Source organism: Leucoraja erinacea, chromosome 2 (genome assembly GCF_028641065.1).
Source record: "Leucoraja erinacea ecotype New England chromosome 2, Leri_hhj_1, whole genome shotgun sequence".
Taxonomy (NCBI): domain Eukaryota; kingdom Metazoa; phylum Chordata; class Chondrichthyes; order Rajiformes; family Rajidae; genus Leucoraja; species Leucoraja erinaceus.
Window position 1 is genome coordinate 111275655 of NC_073378.1, and position 26583 is coordinate 111302237.

Below are 26583 nucleotides of genomic sequence, written 5' to 3' on the forward strand. Positions count from 1 at the left end.
CCTTGGTGCTCCGCCCACACGTAACAACATAACATACAGTGACAGTTACGCATGACTCAGAAAACACTAAACATTAATAATAATAAAACATTAATGATAAAACACCATTGATCAAGCATGTGAACCAACAAAATACCAGATCAAAGGGAGGCTACAGATTTTTTGGCTGGTGAGTAGAGCAACTACTCGTGGATAAAAGCTTTTTATGTCTGGCTGTGGCAGCTTTGATAATCCGGAGTCGCCTTCCAGATGGAAGTGATTCAAAGAGTTTGTGGCCAGGATGAGAGGGGTCAGAGATGATCTTACCCACTCGCTTCCTGGCCCTTGCAGTGTACAGTTCATTAATGGAGGGAAGGTTGCAGCCAATAACCTTCTCTGCTGATCAGATGATTCGCTGCAGCCTCCAGGTGTCGTGCTTGGTGGCTGAGCCAAACCAGACCATGAATGGAGAAGGTGAGAACAGACTACGATGGCCGTATAGTCTGTTCTCACTGATGAGAACAGATTCTACGATGGTAGAATTGGACCATCATTGCTTGTGACAGGTTGTGCTTCCTCAGCTGCCGTAGGAAGTACATCCTCTGTTGTGCCTTTTTGACTGTGGAGTCGATGGTAGCCCCCCACTTAAGGTCCTTGGAGATGATGGTTCCCAGGAACTTAAAATACTCCACAGATGTGACAGTGGTGTTGTTGATGGTGAGTGGGGTGAGGTGAGGGGGAGCTCTCCTAAAGTCTACAATCAATTCCACTGTCTTAAGAGCATTGAGCTCTAGGTTGTTGCGACGGCACCAGGATACCAGCTGTGACACTTCCTGTCTGTAGGCAGATTCCTCCCAATCCTGGATCAGTCCAATCAGGGTTGTGTCGTCCGCAAACTTGAGAAGCTTGACAGAGGAGTCAGTGGAGGTGCAGTCATTGGTGTAGAGGAGAGGAGAGAGTATGCAGCCTTGCGGTGCTCCTATGCTGAGTGTTTGCGGGTCTGAGATGTGCTTTTCCAGCCTCACATGCTGCTTCCTGTCTGTCAGGAAGCTGGTGATCCACCGACAGAGGGGTTCAGGCACATTCAACTCGGAAAGTTTGAAGTGTAGTAGCTCTAGCACAATGGCACAAGTATAATATTAAGGGTGCTTGAACAACTGGATGATATGCTAAGTGGAGGATCTAGTCCCAGTAGTGACCAACGATAAGGCAGGTGTGTTGAAAGAAACCAATACGTGACATTAGTCAGAGAATTATGGCATCATATTGAGAAAATTGTGTCATTGACACCAAGATAACCATGTTTGGAAGTGTCTGTTTTAACTTTTGGATTGATATGAAATGACCCAGAATGGTCGTTATCATATTTTGTGCACAAGGACAGTTTCAATGGCATGAACACTGGAGGGAAAGCTGACAGTTTTACAACTTTCTAAACTTGCTTGCAGATTTGTACTTCCTTTCCCCCATTCGTTCATCTTACGGTGGTTGCGTCCAGCACCTGTAACATTTGTTAGAAACGCCTCACATCTGTTAACGCCATTCGAGATTTATGATTGTTAACTGGCTTTCTTTCTCTGCGCTACAGCAAGAAAGAATAAAACATTATTTGACTTTGCTTTTTTTAAACTTATTTGGGTTGGCCTTGTAAAGTTGGTGGTTATACGTTTTATATAATTTTATATAATTTACATAATTTTTACTATATATTGGCCATCATTGAGGTCACTATATATTGTGCATCACTGAAGCTACATTTGGGGACGAATTACAGTATATCAAGGAACTGAAGGGAATTTATAAAGTGTAAAATGAATAATGCCTCTGGCAAACAGAGCAAAAACTGTATTGTTAATCAGAAAATGTAAGATTTATGATTGGCATGGGCACGGGCATTATAATTATAATGGGCATGACAACTGGATGGCATATTAAATGCACACTGAATGCACTTAATTTGAACATTTGATAATCTAGCTTTTCTTAAGAGAGCAAGTTCACTGTACACTGAATACAATGCACTCACTCTCTTAAGAAGAGCTGAAAAAATATCTGAACAGGGTCAAATGTTTAAATTTCACAGTAAGTAGGGAAAATGTCAACTTTATAACACAAAGGCTAATAATTTATGTAATATTTAGATACTGCCCATTTGGAGAAAAAAGAGAAATATTAAAACTTAATAAACTTTTTGAAATTTCACACAATTATTTTTTCAATAAGGAGGTTAAACAAATGGGAAGACATACATGATAGAACAGGTTATACATTGATTATTGGCAGAGATGAAGAATTTTTTTTTAAAAAACTACAGATTCTGGATATCTGGAACAAAACAAAAAATGTTTGAAACACTAACAAAGTCAAGCAGCATCCATGGAAAGAGAAACGACTAATGCTTGAGTTTTTGGAACCCTTTGTTACAGCTGAGAAAGAGAGATAAAGTATTTTTTCAGTAGGAGCAAAGATGGGGAAGGAATGGTTGGAACAAAAGGCATATTTGTTAAAGTGAGTCCAAATGGGTAAATATGAGTAGTTTCTTGCACATTAAGATTATTTGTCTGTAAAATATCATTAAAATTTGTGGGACAGGCCTAGCAGATTAGATTATATGACTAGAAAGGAGACACAAAAGACTTCTGATGCTGGAAACGAGCAAAAACAAAGAGCTGGAGGAACTCTGTGGGTCAGGTAGCATCTGTGAAGGCAAATAAGTTGTGGACATTTCAGGTCAGGACACTGCATTAGGACTGAGATTATAGAGGGAAGATAGCCAGTATAAAAAGGTGAAAGGTAAAAATTAGGCTGTAGGTACCAGGTGAAGAGGGCGATGATGGGTATCTGAACTTTATTTTTAATGACTAGAAGATTTACAATTATTGTGATAGAACATTAAAATTGTGCCGTCTTGCCACCTTTGTTTTCCATTTATTAACATACCTTACTGACCATGAAAGTTAATTGAGGGGGTGCAGCAGCATCTATGGAGCGAAGGAAATAGGCAACGTTTCGGGCCGAAACCCTTCTTCAGACCCGTCTGAAGAAGGGTTTCGGCCCGAAATGTTGCCTATTTCCTTCGCTCCATAGATGCTGCTGCACCCGCTGAGTTTCTCCAGCTTTTTTGTGTAACCTTCGATTCTCCAGCATCTGCAGTTCCCTCTTAAACAAAGTTAATTGAGGCATCATCTGAGCTGCTGGTACTTTACCACAGTTTCTAAGCAATTTTTTTTTTTACCATGTGCTATTAATTTGGCCTTGACTAATCACTGACACTTCAATTTAAAAATGATCCTTTTCTAGACATCAAATAACTTTTGATTAATGTCTGCAGTTACGCCTTAGAATCTCTTAACTGGTTCGTGCACAATTGACTTTATTTACACAGTCTGTGTCAAGGTTGGTGTTTTAGTCAATTTGATTTAGAGTCAGTGTTTGGAATTATAACTTTTTGTGTTTAATAACTTTGTGTAAATTTTTAAACAAAACTTACATGTCTCCAACCATAAATTTGACATCTTCAAAATATATATTTAATTGTCTGTAAAATACATTTTAGACCCCTTGTTAATCATTTTGGCAAAAACCAAGGTCAGAATTTTAGTTTACACGTGTTAATGTTACATTTCATATAAATCAACTAAAGATTTTTTTTAAATCCTTGGAACTTTACGATAAAGTTGAGGTAAAATAAATTGCCATCCTGAGTTAACAAAATAATTTTAGTGTATCAGTTTGGAAAAGATAATTTAAATTGATTTTCTCCTAAATGAAATGAAATGAAATGAAATGATTCAATTTATTGTCATTGTCAGTGTACAGTACAGAGACAACGAAATGCATTTTTAGCATCTCCCTTGAAAGGGAGACACAGGGCGTCGCGGTGTGCCCGCGCCTGCCGCCGTGACATAAATGACTTGTTACAAAATGAAAAAGCTTTTCAATAAAATGTGGCCTTTTCAGTGGAATTGTTTCCCTGATTGTAACCCTGCAATTCATTATGAGAAATGGGACAAAGTAGGGGAGTTAAAATATGAGAGAGTACTTTACCTTTCTGTGTAGAAATCATGTCTAGCTCCACTTTAGCTGTATCGAGGATGTTAACACAGTGGTTACATTACTCGACAAGAAGCCAAGTTCAAAATAACAACTAGTTTTAATATCAATATCCATGAAACTATTAGATTTGATTAAAAAAACCCATCTTGTTTATTTATATCCTTCAGGGAAAGAAATCTGTCACACTTACTCGGTCTGGTCTATGTGTGACTCCCACATCAATTTATTTCTATTTTAAAGTTCTGCAAGCGCAATCGCGTTTAGAGGCTAGGTTTTGCTGTGCTGTGCTGTATAGATATACTCTGCTGTATAGCTCGCAAAAACATTGATAGATTTTGTAGGCCTCAATATTTCACAAAAATGTAATTAACATGAATGTTGGATGGAATGAATATATTTAGATTTGCCTGGAAATTCACACAATTTGCAAACTCCAAATGGACAGAAATGTGCCTTCTTCCAACGAATGTAGTTTTCCAGTCCTTGAATTCCTGATAAAATATCTTTCAACAAATTACAGCTTGGGTGTTGAAGGATTGTGAACTTCTCTTATGTCACTTCAGGTGCCCTTGGAAGCATCAATAGGCCTGGAGCACCCACTTTGATGTACGTCTTATTGACTGGCTCAGCCAAGGACTCTGCCCAAGTGTTCAATGGTTCCTTTATTATCACATGTACCAAGGTACAGTGAAATTCTTTATCTGCATACAGGTCAGAAGATTATTGGCATACATAAGTATAATAAGTACATAATACATAGAAACTGTAGATCAATCACTATTGCTGATTTGATCCATGTCTGATTTTGCTATGTAGGATCCGATCTCTAATCCATGTTGGGTTTCCACCGTGCCATCCTGTGGAATGTAAGCAACCATACTTTCAGTTTGAGCTATGACTTTGAGCGTACAATACCTGCTGCTATGGTCTCTGTATGTATTCTTATTAAAGTACTTATTATGAAGTTATATGACTCAGTGTCAACAGTACTTTACACATGGTGTCAGAAGTGAACTTTGGGTCGACTTCGGTTGCTATTTCCCACTGAGTCTTTATGCAAGAGTTGCAGGTTTTGGTGCCATTTCACAGTCCCAACTGCAGCTGGTCATAAAGGTCTGTTGTAACTACTACCTCCATCTGGTTGTCGTGTGAACCATTGTCGCTCTCCTTGCTTGGCCATCTTCAACCTTTGTGCCCCGGGGAGAACCATCCTTTGAGAGAACACAAAGGTGGCCGATTAGGAAAAGGGGAGATGCAACGAGACCTGGGTGTCATGGTACACCAGTCATTGAAAGTAGGCATGCAGGTGCAGCAGGCAGTGAAGAAAGCAAATGGGATGTTAGCGTTCTTAGCAAAAGGATTTGAGTATAAGAGCAGGGAGGTTCTACTGCAGTTGTACAGGGTCTTGGTGAGACCACACCTGGAGTATTGCATACAGTTTTGGTCTCCTAATCTGAGGAAAGACATTCTTGCCATAGAGGGAGTGCAGAGAAGGTTCACCAGACTGATTCCTGGGATGGCAGGATTTTCATATGAAGAAAGACTGGATAGACTCGACTTGTACACGCTAGAATTTAGAAGATTGAGGGGGGATCTTATAGAAACTTACAAAATTCTTAAGGGGTTGGACAGGCTAGATGCAGGAAGATTATTCCCGATGTTGGGGAAGTCCAGAACTAGGGGTCACAGTTTAAGGATAAGAGGGGAGTCTTTTAGGACCAAGATGAGAAAATCATTTTTTACACAGAGAGTGGTGAATCTGTGGAATTCTTTGCCACAGAAGGTAGTTGAGGCCAGTTCATTGGCTATACTTAAGAAGGAGTTAGATGTGGCCCTTGTGGCTAAAGGGATCAGGGGGTATGGAGAGTGGACAGGTACAGGATACTGAGTTGGATCAGCCATGATCATATTGAATGGCGGTGCAGGCTCGAAGGGCCGAATGGCCTACTCCTGCACCTATTTTCTATGTACAAGACAGTCAATGCCTCTCAGTCAACTAAGATCACACCCCGAAAGATGATGTCTTGGCTCTGCAAAAACTTTACCAATGCGCGAGCTGGCGAGTCTGATTCAGTAATTCCCTTCAATGCCAATGACAATCATTTAAGATTTTAGGGTGGTAGCCCATTGAGTTTCCATAGCACTTGTTCTGGATTCCTCAGTGATCTGAATGGATATGACATGCTGGATATTCACATGCAAGTTCTATGGCACATAACTAAATGCATGTATGATGTTCTGGCAAATATTCTTTGATAGATGGAAGTTGAGTCCTTTGCAACCGAGCAAATATGCAGGTTTATCCTCCATCAGAAATGGTGCCTCCAGTGTCCTGTCTTCCAATAGGGAGAAACTTCCTCACTCAAATTGTCTATTTCGGAGGGTTGTGGAGGCTCAGTAAATGATTGCATTCAAAACAGATTTATATATTTCTGGATATTGGAGGACAGAGAACAGGGAAATTACATTTGAGGGACATGATCAGCTAGTAAATTGTTTCTAGTAAATTACTGACTGGCTTGAGGGGCCAAATGGCTTAGTCGTACTACTGCTTCATACAAACATTAGTCCCTGAATAATATGGACAATATGTCACCATATGTTGCACCATCATCTCTGATCTAGCCCCTAAAGACACCAAAGATAGACACAAAATGCTGGAGTAACTCAGTGGCATCTCTGAAGAAAAGGAAAAAATTATGTTTCGGGTCAAGACTGTCCTTCAGACTGAGAGACAGGGGAGAGGGAAACTAGAGGCATGAAAGGATACTGAACAAATCAAAGCTGGCACCGATGTCAGAGTCATCGGCGCTGGCTCTGATTTGTTCTGTAACTTTTCATACCTTTAGTTTCCCTCTCCCCTGACACTCAGTCTCAAGAAGGGCTTTAACCCAAAATGTCACCTATTCCTTTTCTCCAGAGATGCTGCCTGACCTGCTGAGTTACTCCAGCACTTTGTGTCTATTCTCATTAATTTGAAGACAAGTTTGATTTATCTGGGTAGAAGAGAAAGTTTCCACAAAATACTTCAGGTAAGAACCATGAATTACTATGCAATGCACTACACTGCACTTCACAGTTCAAATATGAAATGGAACCTCATCAGAACCAATACTTTCCACGAAGCGTATATGCTGCTTTGACTTCATTAAGACTATAATGAACACATCTGAGGTTAACAAAAGTAGATTATGCTTTGGAGGCAAGCAGACAGCTCTGTTTGGCTGCATTAAATTCACTTGGAGCCAAAGATAAACTGCTTGATCCAAGGTATTATTTTGTGGTAACACTGTTTCTTCATGAAAACCACGTCAGCAAGCTTGTTGAATGTCTCAGTACATGTGTTTGTGCATGCTTGCAGTTGATTGCAGTCGTAAGGACAAGGTTAAAATTGATTTGAGAATCCCAGAGCTAGAATTGGCCTGAACATTTTTGTAGTATCACCCAAATCTTTTATCAAAGGATCGAAAATGAAGATTGGGGAATTAGTAAAGAAAGATCTGAAAATATGTTTACACAACTTTTAATCAAAATCGATGTGCCATTCGGAGAGAGTGTATTTTGGCCTTTAAAGTAACGCATACATAATCATCCCACGAGGTTTCCCTTACCTCATTTGTATTATTAATGCTAAATGTCCATAGATTAGTGGCTATGCAGAGCCAGAGTGCTATGCTAGAGGCAAGCCCTTTGGATGTATGTACATATGACTGAAAGAAGAAGAATGGTCATGCAGTGCAAGAGGGAAAAACACTGCAGGTCCATCTACAGATGTAGCAGATAAATTGTGTGTCCACAGATGCATTTTTGCAATCACTCTCAGCAGTAGCACTGTTGACTCTTTTAAAATCAGTATGAAATGTCACCTATCCATGTTCTCCAGAAATGCTGCCTAACATTGCTGAGTTGCACCAGCACTTTGTGTCACTCTTTTACAATGTTATCTTTGTTCACAGTTGCACTATTTCTTTGCCACATCCAGTGGTTTAACCAAATATTGTTTCCATTCTTTCAGGCATCGGGATTCAGCCTTCCTCTTGCAGACTTACCCTATACCCTTTTTCATTATCCTTTATGATCATCTCCTCTTTGATCTCGAATGATCGGTGCTCAACAGAGGCTACAGCCTTAGTCCTTACAATAAATAACAAGTCCAATCCGCTGAGCACTTTTTACATTACTTTCACTTCTGTGTCCATTTCATTCCAGCAGTCTTCATTCCTTTTTCATGAGATTAAATGGCAGTTCTCTTAAAACTCTTTATACATAGCATTGTTGACCACACTTTCCATTGGTATCTTGAGATTGCGGAAGGAGTGATTGAGTGGTAATCAACTGGCTTGGTGTTTTACTGGTTACTAGACCAAATGCAGACCCGTTGGGTCTGCTCCCCCAATGGTGTGATTCCCCCACCCAATATTCCACCATGCACCCGTCTCCTCCAATGGAACTGAAGCCGTTCTCAAAAGTAAGATTCCGGCACTGCCCTGCCTACCTCAGCAGTGGATTTAAAAAAAAAATCCAATGGCACCTCCCCTGCCTGCTGCAGCAGTGAAAAGTTCAGTGTTCCTGTCTTGCAACTTTGTTTCAAAGTGTGTTGGAAGCTGACATGTAAATGGAGAAGCCTGTTTATTTTTGAAATACTTGGGAGTAGGTGGGGGGGAGAAGGATTTGATGAAAAACGTGTACTTCAACACGACAAAATGAAATGAGGAGCGGATACTTAGAAAGAAAAGCGAAATCTCTACCGAAATGGAAAATGTCTTGGAGAATGAGCGTGGCAATGAATCAAAGGAAGAAATGCAGCCGGCAGCCGTACATACAAATGAATCCATTCAGATTGGACATCTGCGAGCATCGGCCATTCCGATTGGACATCTGCGAGTATCGGGCACGAATCGAAAGGCAGGAAGGGCGCAGGAAGGGCGCCGGTCGGCAGTCGGTCGGATGGCCCCAGAGTTTTATAGATATACTAGACCAAGTGCAGACCCGTTGGGTCTGCTCCCCCAATGGTGTGATCCCCCAACCCAATATTCCACCATGCACCTGTCTCCTCCAATGGAACTGAAGCCGTTCTCAAAAGTAAGATTCCAGCACTGCCCTGCCTCTTTAAAAAAAAATCCCTGCCTGCTGCAGCAGTGAAAAGTTCAGTGTTCCTGTCTTGCAACTTTGTTTCGAAGTGTGTTGGAAGCTGATAGGAAGGAGCAGCCGTCAACGAATCAAAAGGCAGGAAGGGATCCGTACTGCAGGCGGACGTCGGATGGATTTGAGTTTTATATATTAATAGATAGATTGTACAAAGGACATAACTGGTCAATTTGTAGATAAATACAGGTGTTGTAACTATCAGAAATACTTGTCCAGAGGTGCATCTAATCCTGGAGCACTTCAGAATTACAGCTGGGATATTGACTAGTTCAATAATCTTTGTGTTATTCTCTGCTCATTATTAAACGATACAGCCTCAACTGCTGTCCTGGTTGTGGTTAGTAAATGCAATACAATTCCATGTGATTTAAAGCAGTATCAAGTAGGTTTTAACTGCCAAGCTTACTGAATTGTCCTTAGACAATCTTACGTTTAAAGGGGAATGTATAAAAATCATTGATTCTCAAATATATATTGTTTATATTGCACATTTATTTGTCTTTTAGTTTAACTATTAATATCATGAATTCCTATTTTTACTATTTTAAAGAAGACTTTAACCCATTTTATAGAAATAAATGAACAGCTAGGCTAATATAGGACAAACAGGAATTTAATATGTTATTCAATGTGCTTAAAATAGTGCAGGGTGTTTATAATAAATGCATTTGAAACAATTTATGTTCATCCTTGTTAAGAAAACACAGATGCACCTTTCATGAGAATGGTGGTGCGTCTTTAATAAAACTACATGTTTTAAACAATCTTTGCCTGGGTAATCTTGTGCTGAACCACTGACCATGAGATAATATAGCAAGAATTTTTCATCCAAAAAAAGACAGTTATAAATTTTATGATTGCTTAAGAACTGTATGTGTTGTTGAGACTGAAAAATGTTAGCTGCAGATTTGTCCTTCGATCAGGCCATGAATTCCACGAGTAGAACTCTTAGTGCTGCGATCAGTGTCTGTTTTTGTTTAATTATCACTGGTGATGGGAATGCAGCCTGAGTTTAATATTATTGGATTAGAAAATGAAGGTTGCACTCGCTTGAATTTGATCACTGGCCATTTTGGGGGAGTAAAGAACATAGTGCAGTTACTCTTTTTGAAGAAAAGTTGTATTAACTACATTTGAAACTAAAGTTGGTTGAAGGAAAATGTCAATGATGATACCATTGCATTTACCAGTATGTTAAAGTGATCCCTGTCTAGACATGATGAAGCATAAAGGTGGAGCCTATTGAAGTTGCTTAAAGCCTGTCACCGTGGGGAAGAAGGTTATTTTCTTAGACAGAGCTGTGCAGTTAAAACTCCTTTAAAATCAACTTTGTCAAGTAACCTTTACAATTCTTTTTTCATGAAAAAGAGAGGAAACATGTCTACGTAAGTATTCAGTTGTATTTTGTTCTATATTTCAGCACTTTGCTATTTGTTGAGCTTTTCTAAAGAAAACGTAAAGAAAATCATTTTCAGTTTGTGATTAGAGCAGTTAGTTCGCAACTGACTTTTGAGTCAAAGATTTGAATAATATCTTTGAGCAGTGGTTGAGGATTTATGCTCATCAATGGATTCAAGCACACAGATAAGATTTGCACTTCACAGTGAAGGAATTATGTCTTTCAAATGAGTTGAGGCCCGTATTTCTGATAAAGTGAATGGCAAAAATCTTTCTTGAAGAGAAATTGATCACATTTTACCAATATCATGGCCAGAATTTCCACCTTGCATAATAACACCAGAAACATTATTTGGCCATTCATTTTATATGCTCTTTGCAAGTGATCACTGTTCAAGTTCTCTGTCCTGTCTGCCCACATGATAAAACACTACAGAAACACTAGGTCCTTTTTCTCACTAATTGTTTAGAGCAGAGCCATTTTGCATCTACAGTTCAATATTTTCTCAATTATCAGTTCAGCGAGGTAAGGGATCTGATAGAGTAAATAGAAAGTGCTTATTTTCCTTTGAGTGGTTAAAAGCTACTGCGCATGGATTTATAATAATTTGTGGAAGGATGTGGTAGGGGTCTAGAACATGCTCAAACGGATAATAAAGCTGATACTCTCATCTCATTTAAAAAAACACTTCAATGTGTATTTGAAAAGATGAAGGGTCACAGATTGGATGGAAAGGAGAGATAGAGCTGGGCTTTTTCAATCGGTGCACACATAATGGGTAGAATGGCTTCTATTTCATTTATTTTCTGTGATTCTATGTGTTCAACACCTGCTGTTTAGTCTCCAAAGATTCATATATGGAACAAATAGTACACCATAACAACTAAAATTTGTGGTGTATGTAATTTTTTTCACTAGTTAAAAAAAGTAATTTACAGTCATTTAAATTGTGTTGGCAATGGTTTATTGTTATTAAATGTACTGGGATATAGTGATAAACTATTTTGCGTGTAATCCAATCAGATCATACCATACTCTACCAAGAGAGTGAAGAATATAGAGGGCAAGGCCTGCCGTCTGTAGAGTGAAAAGTCAGGAAATTCATCCTAAGCCTATAAGGATGACTGTAATGAAAATACAATGACTGTAAAACACTTTTTTTTTGAGCTGTTGACCCACAAATGTTAGTCGCTATGATGTGCCATGTGCTCCATATATAAACCTTTGGGGACTAAGTAACGGGTTTGTATTTGAATGTCCATGTCATTGGCAATAATATTTGAGCTCCATCATCAGGTACTGCCGTAACTGCAGAAGTAAAACAATATAAATAAGACAATTTCATATAAATTATTTTTTTAGGTTTAAGTAACTCTACACATAAATAGAAGCATGTGTAATCATATCTCCTCTGGCCCTTAAATTAAATTGGAAGTATGCAGGAATCAAACATTAGGGCAATTAATAGTAGGGCAATCCTCAGCTGCCTGGGAACCAATTTCATTAGCTGCTGGCAAGTGGATGTGAGAACAATACATCTATATTAATGCTCTGTACAAATTTCTTCTATCCAAACAGATTATTTTCTAGCTGTACAACACCTCTGAACGACAGACGTAGCTAGGTATAATTATCCTTGTCTTTAACAAATTTACTTTGTGATGTTACTGATACAAAAACAGAAAATTCTGTAAATACTCAACAGGGAAGGCTGCATCTGTGAGCAGAGAAAGAAAGTTTTAGGTTGAAGATCCTTCATTAGATAGTCATACAGCTCTTCAGCCTACCCTGTCCACGCTGACCAAGTTGGCATATTGAGTTGGTCCCAATTGCCTGCATTTGACACATAGCCCTTTAAAACTCTCCCGGTCCATGTTACTGTTTTTTGTTTTTCCAGATTTATTTGTTTTGCCACAACTTTTAAGAGTTATTTTACTTTTTTTGTAAGTGGATAGACAGTAATATTTATGTCCATACTAATGGACATTTGCCAGAAAGATTGATGATAAAGCTATTTTATAATTACTAATATTTTGATAATTCTACAATGTATGATTTTAGGGTGTGACATATATCCCAGGAAATTATTGTGGTCTGAGAATATAGATGTTACACAGATTGATTATTCTTGTTAAATAACTGATTCATTGTGGAATGGTGAATATCTGAGCCAGATATTGTTATGCCCCATGCCAAAACACATCTATATTCCTCAGAAAAAAAACAGACTGCTGGAGGAACTTAACTTGACCCTCTGAGTTTCTCTAGCTTTTTGTTTTTCGGATCAGATTCCAGCATCTTCAATCTCTTCAGTTTCTATATTTTTTCAGTGGTATACTCCATCAAACAGTACATACACTCTTAAATATTGTAGTGCTCTAAGTGTCATGAAGACAAGAGACAACAGCCATCCAAAGGAAATTCAACGCCTATTGTAGAAAAGGGATGATATTTCCAGTGCCGTATTTAGGAATTGGCAAGTTTTAACAGTTGAACTCTGCAGTTCATTGAGTAGAGCTCAGAAAATAATATGATTATATTATACCTGTCATAAACAAAATATCGTGAATTCTGCTTAAAGTGTATTCGCTTTGCAAAATCTGTAGTTTATCATCAATTCGCCTTTTCCTACCAAACTTATTTTCATACTTGCCAAAAACAAGATATCCAATAATATGTCACCTGCTCAAAAATCCCAGCCTGCTTGAGCAGGTGATATATTCTCATCCACTTTAAAGGGGAATATGTCATCTAATCAGAAAGGACCCGTGATATTTTGCTGGTTTGGAGACAGTCCAGTTTATCACTGTTTTGGGGCTGGAGAAAATAATTTACCCAAATTTATCAATCATTACTCATGTCAGTTCTTCAACACATTTTGAATTCTGAGTGCTTAGATTTCAAGTGTGGATATGATCGCCTTGGCTTTATTGGCCCCAGCATTCATTCAGTTTTGTAGCCTTCGGAGAAGAACTGAGTTATCAAGGTACATTCTTGTCAGGTCATGGTATATTCTATCAATCAGTGCCATTGCAATTCTCGCCCAGCATAATTTCCTGCTTTGGGTAAGAGTGACATTGAAGGAGAAATTTAATTTTAATAAGTTTTTTTTAAATGAAAACTTAGTGTAGACAAATAATTGTAGATGGAATCTTAATGTTCTTTGAGAGTCTGCTTTATGATGAAGGTCATGAAGGACATTAAAAAAATCATACTTCTCTTGAAATACTTAATAGAATACCAGTGTCCTTCATGGTGTGGATAACCACTACTTTAAAACGTACAGACTACAATTATCAATAATGTTCCTCTAAAATTAAATTGGAAAGCCTAAGTATTTTTAGCAACTCCATTTTTTTAAACTTTATTTCATTGAAATTATAGTTTATTTAGTTACAGGGAGACCGACTCCCACAAATGAGCTAATTGTTTGAGTCTCAGCCGTTTCACAACATATTCCGTTTCCATTGTGTCATTTAATAATTTCTGTTTGTTTAATATATCCACCATTTTTTTAAATTGCTTATTAAAGACATTGATAAATGTCCTGGTAAATTATTCAATTGCTTCATATTTTTGACATGTCCCTCAGAGCTCCTTCCTTGTGTGATCCCGGGTAATGTGTGATCAGAGCTCTTTAGCCATATTGCACAGCATAGCTGCACCAATAACTTTCTTAATTGAAAATCTAAGCATTTATATTTTACAGTTGATGTTAAAAGCCCTCTCTAATTATTCCCCTTACCAGTGCCAGTTGTTCATGAACCAATGCTGGCATTGAGATATTACTACAAAACAACACCAATGAAACTAAAAACTAAAAATAAAACTAGAAACTCTTTAAAATAAATGTGTTTTTTTTGTTACCACTCAACAGGCCTCTGACAAAGAGTCACAAACCTAATTATTTGAAAGTTTTAAATCCAGCTACGCCAGTCGTATAGCAGTACAGGCAGGAATGAGTTCACAGCTGTATAATTCAGATAGCTCAATGAAAGTATTGACTTTTAATATCAGATGTAGCAAGATACAGTGCAAAAATTTGTGTTGCGTGCTATCCATATAAATTATATCATGAGTACATCATAAGAAAAAATAAACAGTGTGCAGAATATAGTGTTATAGCTAGAGAGAAAGTGCAGATTTAAAAAAGATGTGAGGGTCACAGTAAAGTGGATTGGAAGATTGGAATTTGAAACCTCCCACAGCTACCTTGACCACTTCTTCCCACCCTGCTTCCTGTAAGGACTCTATCCCCTACTCCCAATTCCCCCGTCTATGCCGCATCTGCACCGAGGATGAGGTGTTCCAGACCAGAGCATTGGAGATATCCTCATTCTTTAGGAAACGTGGGTTCCTCTCTTCTATTATAGATGAGGGTCTCACCAAGGTCTCCTCTATATCCGGCAGCTTCGCTCTTACTCCCCATCCCCCTACTCGTAACAAGGACAGAGTCCCCCTTGTCATCGCCTTCCACCCCATCAGCCGGCGCATACAAAATATAATCATCCGACATTTTCGCCACCTCCACTTGGATCCTACCACTGGCCACATTTTCCGATCTCCCCCCCTTTGTGTTTTCTGTAGAGACCGTTCCCTCCGTAACTCCCTGGTCAATTTGTCCCTTCCCACCCAGACAACCCCCTCCGCTGGTACTGTTTCCCCTGCAACCTGTCGCTTTACCTCCCCCCTTGACTCCATCCAAGGACCCAAGCAGTCTTTCCAGGTGAAGCAGAAGTTCACCTGTACCTCCTCCAACCTCATCTACTGCATCCGCTGTCGTAGGTGTCACCTTCTCTGCATCGGCGAGACCAAGCGTAGGCTCAGCGACTGCTTCGCCCAACACCTCCGCTCAGTCCGTACTAACCAACCTGATCTCCCGGTTGCCCAGCACTTCAACTCCCCCTCCCATTCTAAATCTGATCTTTCTGTCCGGGACATCCTCCATTGCCAGTGAGGCCCAGCATAAATTGGAGGAACAACAACTCATATTTTGCTTGGGTAGTTTACATCCCAGCGGTATGAACATCGACTTCTCTAATTTCAGGTAGTCATTGCTTTCTCCCTCCTTCCCCTCCCAGCTCTCCCACATAGCCTATTGTCTCCGCCTCTTCCTTTTTCCCGCCCCCGATATCAGTCTGAAGAAGATTTTAACAATTTTCTTTTGGTGAAAGGTTATTTAATTTGTCAAGGACTCTCGTGGTAGGCAGATCCAAAAGATCAGGATGCATGGGATCATGGTGATTTAAGCGGTTCTATTCTATCATAAGGGCAAATATCAAATCAAATCAACCTTTATTGTCATCTTGCAAAGCAACAGTTGCACAGTGCAAAATGAGAAGACGTTTCCCAGGGAATACCGAAGCATCGCACATGAAACTTAAAACATTTCACACATAATAACAATAAAAAATAATCCAGTCCCTGATGAAACAGTGTAAATAGTTAAAAGCAGGTAACACAGCAACATTAAAATACAGTAAAACCAATCATTAAAATGTCCAGGGCAGCTGATTTGAGTGCCAGTGCCAGAGTTATTAAAATGTCAGTGCAAAGCCGCAGAATCAGGTGACTGTGAGTACAGAGTGACTGTTTAGCAGCCTCACAGCCTGTGGCAGGTAGCTGTTTAGCAGTCTTGTAGTCCGGGCTTTGATGCTACGGTATCTCTTGCCTGATGGCAGGAGATCCAGGTGTGTGTGGAGGGGGTGCAGTTTGTCCTTAGCTATTCTCAGAGCTTTTTTTGGACAGCGGCTCTGGAACAGTTCTTGTACCGAGGGTAGGGAGACGCCTGTTGTTTAGATCAAAATGGACTTACTCAGAGAAGACAGAGTGAAATGGCGGAAGGTTATTATTCTGGCTGGAGGTCTGAGATGAGTGTTCCGCAGAGATCTGTGCTGGGACATGAGTGTTCCGCAGGGTTATGTGTGTGTGTGTATGTGTGTATATATATATATATATTTATTATGATTTGGACAAAAATGTAAGGTAGACAAAAATGCTGGAGAAACTCAGCGGGTGAGGCAGCATCTATGTAGAGAAGGAATAGGCGATGTTTCGGGTCTAGACCCTTTTCAGACGAAGGGTCTCGACCCGAAACGTCGCCTATTTCTTCTCTACATAGATGCTGCCTCACCCGCTGAGTTTCTCCAGCATTTTTGTCTACCTCCAATTTTTCCATCATCTACAGTTCTTTCTTGGACAAAAATGTAGCTGAGTTAGTTAGCAAGTTTGCAGACAGCATAAAAATTGATGGAGTTGTGAACATTGAAGAAGGTTTTCAAAGGATACAGCAGGATATCCATCAGTTACAGATATGGGTGGAGAAAAAGGCAGTCTAATTTGGAAAAATGTGAGAGTTTGTACTTTGGTAGGTCAAATGTAAAGGGAAAGTATGTAATTAATAGCAGGACCTCTAACAACATTGATGCACAAAGGGATCTTGTGGTCTAAGTCTATAGCTCCCTAAAAGTAGCAACACAAGTAGAGAAGATAATGGGGGACAAGATCAGTTAGCTTGATATCATTAGTAGGGAATATGTTGGAATCTATTATTAAACAAATGGTAACATTGGAAAACAATAACGAGTGGGCAGAGTCAATATGAAAGAGAAATTATTTTTTGACAATCTGTTGAAATTATAGTGGATATAATCAGCAGAATAGATGAAGTTTAATCAGCTGATATGATAGAAGGATACAGCGTGGAAACAAGCTAGTCAGCCCTCAAAATTGACGAGGGCATGCAAATGATGTGTATTTGGACTTTCAGGAAGCTTTTGATTTATTTTTGATCTATATGGCTTTTGCTACACAATAGATTATTCGACAAAATTAGAACATCCACATTGATAGAGGAAAAAAAGCCAGAGTATTTTTTTGAATCATTAGAGATTAAAAAACATTATTGTTTAGCGGGACCTGGATGCTATTGGAAATTAATCAATAACATGAAAGTTTAGAAAGCACTTCCCAAGGCATATAGTATGTTAGCATTGTTGCAAGTGGATTTGAGTGTACGAGAGATTTATTTCTCTAATTATAGAGTCATGGTGAAATATTCTATACTGTTCTTATCTCTCCGACCTAAGAGAAAAATAAAGGGAGTGCAGTGATTCCTGTGGTAGCAGATTTATCTTATGAGGAGAGATTATACACAATTATACCCAATTTTTAAGGGATTTGACGGGGTGGATGTGGAACTGATTAAATGTTTGTCTAGCTGGAATATCCAGACTGTGGTTCATAGATTCAAAATAAAGGACAATGTTGAGAGAAGCTGTGGTTTTATTCAATTATAGAATAGACACCAGTGGGCCCACTCCCGCTTTAATTTATTATAGTTTTATGACATTATGTCATATCGAATGTTTTAGCACTTTCCATCACTAGCCTGAACTGCCTAGGTGATCGTTTATTTCATTTTTCGTCATAAAGGGATATATTGCCAGCCATATTTTCCTGTTTAACAACCATTGGCTGCAATCTTTGTCATAATATCTTAAATACATGAAACATTAGAAACATAGAAAATGGGTGCAGGAGGAGGCCATTCGGCCCTTTGATCCAGCACCGCCATTCATTGTGATCATGGTTGATCGTCCCCTATCAATAACCCGTGCCTGCCTTCTCCCCATATCCCTTGACTCCACTAACCCCTAGAGCTCTATCTAACTCTCTCTTAAATCCATCCAGTGATTTGGCCTCCACTGCCCTCAGTGGTAGGGAATTCCATAAATTCACACCTCTCTGGGTGAAAAAGTTTTTTCTCACCTCAGTCTTAAATGACCTCCCCTTTATTCTAAAACTGTGGCCCCTGGTTCTGGATTCGCCCAACATTGGGAACATTTTTCCTGCATCTAGCTTGTCCAGTCCTTTTATAAGTTTCTATAAGATACCCCCTCATCCTTCTAAACTCCAGTGAATACAAGCCTAGTCTTTTCAATCTTTCCTCATATGACAGTCCCGCCATCACAGGGATCAATCTCGTGAACCTATACTGCACTGCCTCAATCAAGTATGTCCTTCCTCAAATTAGGAGACCAAAACTACACAATATTCCAGATGTGGTCTCACCAGAGCCCTATACAACTGCATTCTTCTGTATCTTATGGTTGGCCAATGGAAAATATATTGCATCTTTGCATTTTGGGCTTTAATTTTATCTACTGTTTTCCATGATCTTTCTTTTCAACTGTGCAGTTGTGAATAATGTATTAAATTAATTTTATTCTTGTTCCATTACAGCTATTAGATGAGGAGTCCTTATGACAAATATGAGCTGGGCCTTTTTAACACGTCTTCTTGAAGAAATCCACAATCATTCCACCTTTGTTGGCAAAGTATGGCTTACAGTGCTGATAATATTCCGCATAGTGCTGACTGCAGTTGGAGGGGAGTCCATTTATTCTGATGAACAGAGCAAATTTGTCTGTAATACCAAACAGCCTGGGTGTGAAAATGTCTGCTATGATGCATTTGCACCTCTCTCCCATGTGAGGTTCTGGGTTTTTCAGATCATCATGATTTCAACTCCATCTGTGATGTACCTTGGCTATGCCATCCATAAAATTGCCAGGTCCACTGAAGAAGAGAAAAAAAACAAGTTCTTCAAGAATAAGAAAATACCAACCATACGATGGCAAGTCCACCGAAATTCAGAACAAACAGAGGATGAAGATGAGGAGGAACCAATGATCCATGAAGAAGCAGACAGTGAGAAAAAAGAGGCTGGCAAAGATCAGAAGCATGATGGGAGACGACGCATCTTGCAAGAAGGTCTGATGAAAATGTATGTTTTCCAGTTGATTTTCAGGGCTCTATTTGAAGTAGGTTTCTTAATGGGACAATACTTACTGTATGGATTTGAAGTTAATCCGTCATATGTCTGCACTAGAAGTCCTTGTCCACATACTGTGGACTGTTTTGTCTCCAGACCTACAGAAAAGACGGTCTTCCTCATTATAATGTATGTAGTCAGTTGTCTTTGTTTGATTCTTAATATTTGTGAGATGTTTCATCTGGGCTTTGGAACCATTCGAGACGTCATTCGTATAAAGCGGCGGAGCCAGAATAACAACCGACCTTTTCCTTACCATTACCCTCGGAACATTCCGTCGTCACCACCAGGTTACAATCTTGTAGTCAAATCGGACAAGTCCACCAAGGTCCCTAATGGTCTTGTTGCTCAAGGCCAACACTTAACTAATATAATGCAAGACCATCAATCTACTAGTCCAGATGACAATATCCCACCTGATTTGGCAAGACTTCACAAACACCTGAAAGTTGCCCAGGAACAGTTGGACATTGCCTTTCAGGGTTATAACATGCAAGAAAATGCACAGAAATCCAGGACCAGCAGCCCAGCATCAGGAGGTACTGTGGCAGAACAGAACCGTGTCAACACTGCCCACGAGAAACAGGGAGCTAAGCCCAAACCTGGTTCAGAAAAAGGCAGCTCCAGCAGCAAATCTGGAGATGGGAAAACATCTGTTTGGATTTAATTTTTGTTTTGTATTCAATTAAGTTTACAGATAGTCCATTGAAAAAAATATGGTGATAGTCACTACCTGCATATTTTACTACAATCTGCTATCTATTAGATAACCATTATATAAGTTTGGTTCTTTGGGTTACTGGAATATAGTTTGTATTCAGTGCTTCCAGCATGAAATTTTTCATGGCAGGATTAATCAAAGAATTGGCCATGTATGGTTGATTTCCTAGTCTTCAAAATCAATGGACGGTCACAGTAATCGGGCACGGTTATCTGTGTACAAGTTCCCTGAACTGTAAACCAAGTTGCGGTAGTGGGTTCATAGGGTATCCTCTCCTTAAACATTAGAAATCTGCTTGTGCTCAACATCAAACAGTAGTAACCTCTGTGGTTCATTGTACCAACAGGTTTCTGTACTAACTGATAACAGTTAGCTTTATTTCAATAGTTGTTTCTTAGTAACCAATTCATATTATGTTCATGGGTGGGTTCAAAAGGACGAGTTCTCCAAATTGTAAAATTTAAAATGGAAATATAAATATGAGTTCTCCAAATTGTAAATTAAAAAAATGAAAATATAAACACTGATATAATTTTTAAAGGCTATGTTTTTTTTCTGAACCATATTTTTTGTTATTTCCTTCCATGTGAAAGAGACTCTCCTCAATCGCACATTGTTTGCCATCTTCCAGACTCAAAAGCTGACATTTTCATGCTCCATTATACTTGTCCTCAATTCTTTCTATTTATAAATTTATTTTGTGTTGTCCATATTATCTGTTTTTGATGATTTTGTCCCTCAAAAAATACAAACCATCATTACACAAGTTGAACAATTTTATCTTAATAGGGATGTTGACCTAGGAAAGTTGGCCAGGGAATGTCATAAATCATATGTGAGATCTCGCTTCTATAATTAAAAAGGGCATTGTGAAGAATGCTCTTTTTATAAAACAGAATGGCAGATTCTGGTTAAAATTGCTGGGAATGCTGTCATTACTTAAAATGTTAATCTAGAATTTTTTTTAAATGCTGTTGGTTAGTAAAGGCCTTCATACCAATGGAAGATTGATTTATATGACTGCATTTGAAAATTAAAGCTGGTGCTACAGTGCACTTAAGCTAAACATCACAGTTTAAACCATTATGCACAGAACTTCACTGAATACCAACTTCCAGCAAAGGGAAATAATCCTGAAATCTGGATGTTTTGATAATCTGTTTGGCAAAAGATGTTAAATAAATGTTTAAAATGTCCAGCAGGTTCATTATAGATATTTTATTTTAACCATAGAGGAATGCTTTTGTACTAGCTCAATAAAAGAGCCAACTATTTAAATCCAACCCAATACCATGTTGTTTATGCATTCATAGGATGTAGCTGACAAACTCAACATTTATTGCCCTTCCCTTTTGGTTCTCAAGAAGGTTCTGGTGAAAGGCTTTATTGGCCTGAAGCAGGATTTCTATTAAAAAAAGCACTCCTGGCTAGGAATCTCCAGAATCTTGAACCAGAATGAATTATAATACACTTCCAAGTCAGAAGGTATGTGACTTGGAGGGAAACTTACAGGGAGTGGCATTCCCATTTGCTTGCTTCCATTGTCTGTTTAAATTATGGTAATTGCAGGTAGTTAAGTTGAGGAAGTCTTGGTAAGATAATGTATTTTATATTTGTTGCATACAAAGTCCCATCAGTGAAGAAAATATTCAGGGTCACAAAGCAAGCCACTTATCATAGGATACCCATCCGACACTATGTTCGTGTTCCGATAATATTTACATGACTGCTCAAGTACTGGTGAATGAAGCCCAGGGATTTTTTTGACGGACTTAATAATGGTAATGTCACTGGATTTTGGGATGGGGTATGTTTAGATGATCTTATTCTTTATCAGAACTTATAATTTTGGCATGTTTTTTTTCTCTGATTAAATCTTACAATTTGTAACCCAATCTTACAATTTATACCCCTATTCTTTGTGAATAGGGGATCAGAATGTGATTGTGAAAGCAAATTAGAAATAAAATGGAGTCCAAAAATATGGTAGATTTAACTTATGGCAATAATAACTTTAACCATTTGTAAGATGTAGGTTCAAAACATTTCCTAAATGTTTTGGGGTTTATTGATAAAATTGGCCGTCAGTTTCTAAAAGTAACTTACAGATTTGATTTGCATAAGTTACTCTTCTGTTTCATAACAGTCATGTATGCTTTGTACAGATTCACATGATATTAACTACAAGCAGATGGTGTGAGTTATTTGCAGTTTGCATTAGTCTTTTTAAACAATACAATTCTATTCAAACTGATGGCACTCAACAGTAAAAACAATAGTTCAGTATCAGATATAACACATGCAATCATGTAATATACACACAATGATATTTTGTGATCAGTGAATCACAATAGATCTATCGTGTGCCTGTAAATTAAATATTCGACTATAATTTCTCTTTCCTGGTCTCCTTAAATTGCTCACCTGCTATAGTAGAGAAGATGAATAGATTTCAATTGACTTGCTCCCAAACCTTCTTTCTTGCTCCTTCTTGAGCTAATATGTAATGGAACAGCTTGGGGATTAAACTATTTCACAAGGAAACTAGTCCACCCCATTATTCTTTAATTATTTCTTTGGAAACAGCTGACTTTTACTTAAATCTTCCCCAAGTCAGAAATTCCGAAATACTGCAAGATTGAGCCTCCCCCTGCTAATTTTCAATAGACAGATGAACAACAGCCTGTCCTGATAAAATGTTAACCAATCATTGATATTTTTGTGCTTTATAATTTACAATTGTTTTCATGGATTATTGTCAGTTGCTGTCTCAGTCTGTTTTTGCTTACCATTCAATGTACATTATTGCCTTTCATTTTGAATTCTAAAGAATTTTAAATTCTCTTTGTTAATGGAAAAATTAAGGACTAAATGCTGCAATTTTTCCACTGCTTTCTATGTTTTAATAATAAAACGGCATCATGACATTGAAGGAATCCCAATCAGACAGACATGCCACGAAAGCATAGCTAACATGCCCTTATGTGTGAATTAACCTGCTGTGCTTTTCTTTTTTATTTCTGCTTTCAAGCAATTTTTAAATCTGCACCAACCTTTTAGAGTGCACTCAGCTCAAGTTAATAGAAATTACTGGGTTGAATGAAGCTCATGTTCAGGATAATTGGTTTATGGTTAACATTTGCAAATATACATTGGCAATAAATCACCCATTTGATATTACCTGCGGCTTTATTTTTCTATGCAATAAAAATCAGGATCAATATTTGCTTGTTTACCACTTGTGATATTCAGCTTGAATAACTTTTTTAAAGCAAGTTTTTTTCCTACTAAGTGCCTTAGCTGATGAAAATAGAATTACATTTATATGTTGAGAAATGAGAGTATATAATGGTAACTGCATTCTTAGATCCAGTGTACTTCCAATCATACCATGCAAAGAATGTTTGTGAAGATATTTTTAAAGGTAATCTCATCTCAATGGCTTAGTAAACTGTTTTTCATTCAGTTTGTGCATCTAGTTATTCTTTTCTAAAATGATGTTCCAAAAAATGCTGGACAAACCCTAGAGGTTGATCGGGGCCTTGAAAAGAGAGTTTAATATTTCATTAAGGCATGCAGTGCATTTATAATATTTCATGTTTCATATTTTCAAAACTTGTTGTATCTTCTCTTTAAATATAAATTTATCTTTATCATGTGTATTTGTGCAGTATCTATTTATGTTGAAATAGAGGTTTCCCGAATGAACATATGAAAATCCATGAATCATGCAGCATCTCTAGAGCACATAAATAGGCGATGTTCCCGAAACGTCGCCTATCCAAGTTCTCCAGAGTTGCTGCCTGACTGGCCACGTTATTCCAGTATGTTCTGCCTTTTTTTTGTAAAACAGAATCTGCAGTTCCTTGTGCTTAGAGGAAAATCCATCCTTGTTCAAACCAAGCTGGAGAACTATGTGGTAAGGCACAAAATGCTGGAGTAACTCAGTGGGTCAGGCAGCATCTCTGGAGAGAAGGAATGGGTGATGTTTCGGGAGTCCCGAAACGTCACCCATTCCTTCTCTCCAGAGATGCTGCCTGACCCGCTGAGTTACTCCAGCATTTTGTGTCTACATTTGATTTAAACCAGCATCTGCAGTTCTTTCCAACACAAACTATGTGATAAGTGAAAGAAAAATCCAGGAACAACTTCACATGTAAGTTTGTCATTCCCTTATCCACAGTTATTTGCTGCCTCTGATTTTAGAGCAGACGAGGAATGTCATGCAGATTCTATATGATAACATCGGAAGAATAATTTCCAAGGCACAGATGATCGATCATGGTAATATGGCCCCTATCTAATGGACAAAAACAGATGAATGAAAAACAACACGAATTATAAATTGTATAGGATATAAATGCATGTTCATAGATGGTATTTCATGAATGATTCCTGTTAAAAATATTTCTTGGATGCTAACAGGATTGGCTTGAACTCCAATCCTCTCCATAATTGTACACCCTGTCCAGGTTTATGCATCAGTAATGACCAGTATGAAACTTTAATGAAGTTGGATATTGGCACAGATCATAGAACTGTTGCCTTACATGCCAGCAATCTAGGTTCATTCCGGACTTCTTGGACTGGCTGTATGGAACTTGCACTTGACCTCATGCGTTTCCTACTGGTGCTCTAATTTCCTCTCACAAGCCATAGATATGAGGGTTTTTTTTTTTTTTTTTTAATATTTTATTTTATTAGAAGTAAGTACAGTCATATGGCACCAAAGTGCCTAATATATATTTTCATAATACATTTTATGTACAACTTTTTTTTTTTTTTTGTTACATTGAAAAAAGATTAGAATAAGAAAAATAAGTTAGATAGTAAAGGATAGAAAGATGTGAAATATATAGTGTGTGAAGAAAGAAAACGAGTAAATGAAGAAAGTTGAGAGAGAAAATAGAGAAAAGAAAATAAAATAAAAAAGAAAAGGAGATCATTATTTATAATCTTGACCAACCCTCGTCCAGTCCTGAAACAGTTATTTTTTACAATTGTGTTGCACCATATGATTCCAAAAAAACGACGAATGGAGACCAACTCGTTATGAATTGGTCTGATTTATCAATCAGGAGGAATCGCATTTCCTCAAGATGAGCGGTGTCCAACATACTTGCAATCCACATTTTAAGCATTGGTATTGATGTACACTTCCAAAATTTAAGTATTAATTTTTTTGCTAGTATTAAACCATAGTTAAGGAATAGATTTTGAGATGTGTTCAATGTATTCCCATCTTCCATTACACCAAATATAATCATTTCAGTATTAGGTTCCATTCTTGTCTTGAATAATTTTGTAAATATTTCAAAAATATCATTCCAAAATCTATAATGTTTTATGCAGGAAACTAAGGAGTGTGTTATAGTTGCATTTTGGGCTAGACATTTATCACAAGTGGCGGATATATTTGGATAAAATTTGTTCAATCTTGTTTTTGAATAATATAATCTATGTACAATCTTAAATTGAATTAGATTATGTCTTACATTAATTGAACATTTGTGAATGTGGAAAAGTTCAAGGGGTATGAATACTTCTGTAAGCCACTGTAATTGTCACATAGGGGAATGCTACCCTTGGTCTTCCCAGTTTCCATTATTAATGGCACATCATTCATATATCTGACACATTATAAATATTGGAAACGATTACCAGATGGACAGAGGAAAAGATTCAACAGATTTACAAACTCACTGAACTGATGCAACATTCCCAAAATATCTTGGGAATCCCAGTCCGCGACTGTTTAAAGTTGTAAAATATTACTTGAGATGGCGTTGACTACCTTGATTCTATGCAGAACAAGAATACCACATACTCCGCCCCAACCTTTGCAAAACTTGTAGATTCTACATTGGCTTTAGTCACCTCAAAACCCATTGAACTGGAGCAGAAGCAATTCATCCTTGATTTCAAGGGACTGCCTCAGACGAAAAAGAAATACATCTCTATGAATCATAGAAGATCCTGTAAAATTTAGATAACAGGTTATTTAAACTGCTTGTGAAAGATGCTTTGCCAACATAACTCCAGTTCTTTCAACTGAAATGGCATTACCTTTAAACTCATAAGAATTCCTATTTCTGGGTGTGTATGCTGAACAGATCCAGGTCTAAATATATTTCTCAACTACATAATCACCGTGGAAGGTTTTTGTGGTTTCTGAAGATCTCCTACCTGCATTGTTGATGGCTTGTTTGAACTCACGGGCTGTCTCTTAATCGCTTGTTTGTCTTTTATGCCAATAGTTTGTTCTTTTTCCTGACATACAATTGAGCAATAACGTGGTCCCAAATGTATGTATTTCATTGTTATAAATTGTCCTCTTTTGAAGCACATCTGGCCTTTCTCACCTTTTGTTCCTTGTGAATTGTTCCTCAGAAGATTGCATCAAAATTAAAGTCTGTGCTGAACAATGTAATCAAATTTTATGAA

The 26583-nt window shown here is 38.1% G+C and overlaps 1 protein-coding gene across 7 annotated transcripts in view; it reads left to right on the plus strand.

Moving 5' to 3' along the window:
* gjc2 (gap junction protein gamma 2) overlaps positions 1-23797 on the plus strand; it is an 85861-nt gene extending 62064 nt beyond the window's left edge. For 5 of the 7 annotated variants that reach the window (XM_055663665.1, XM_055663625.1, XM_055663672.1 and 2 more), the window contains one exon: positions 18827-23797. In XM_055663665.1, coding sequence (XP_055519640.1) covers positions 18847-20085 — 1239 coding nt within the window. In that variant the 5' untranslated portion in view covers positions 18827-18846 and the 3' untranslated portion in view covers positions 20086-23797. Of the gene's footprint in view, positions 1-4598; positions 4718-18826 lie in introns of all 7 variants that reach the window. The other 2 variants (XM_055663641.1, XM_055663657.1) reach the window with 1 other exon arrangement.
* The last annotated feature ends 2786 nt before the right edge of the window (positions 23798-26583 follow it).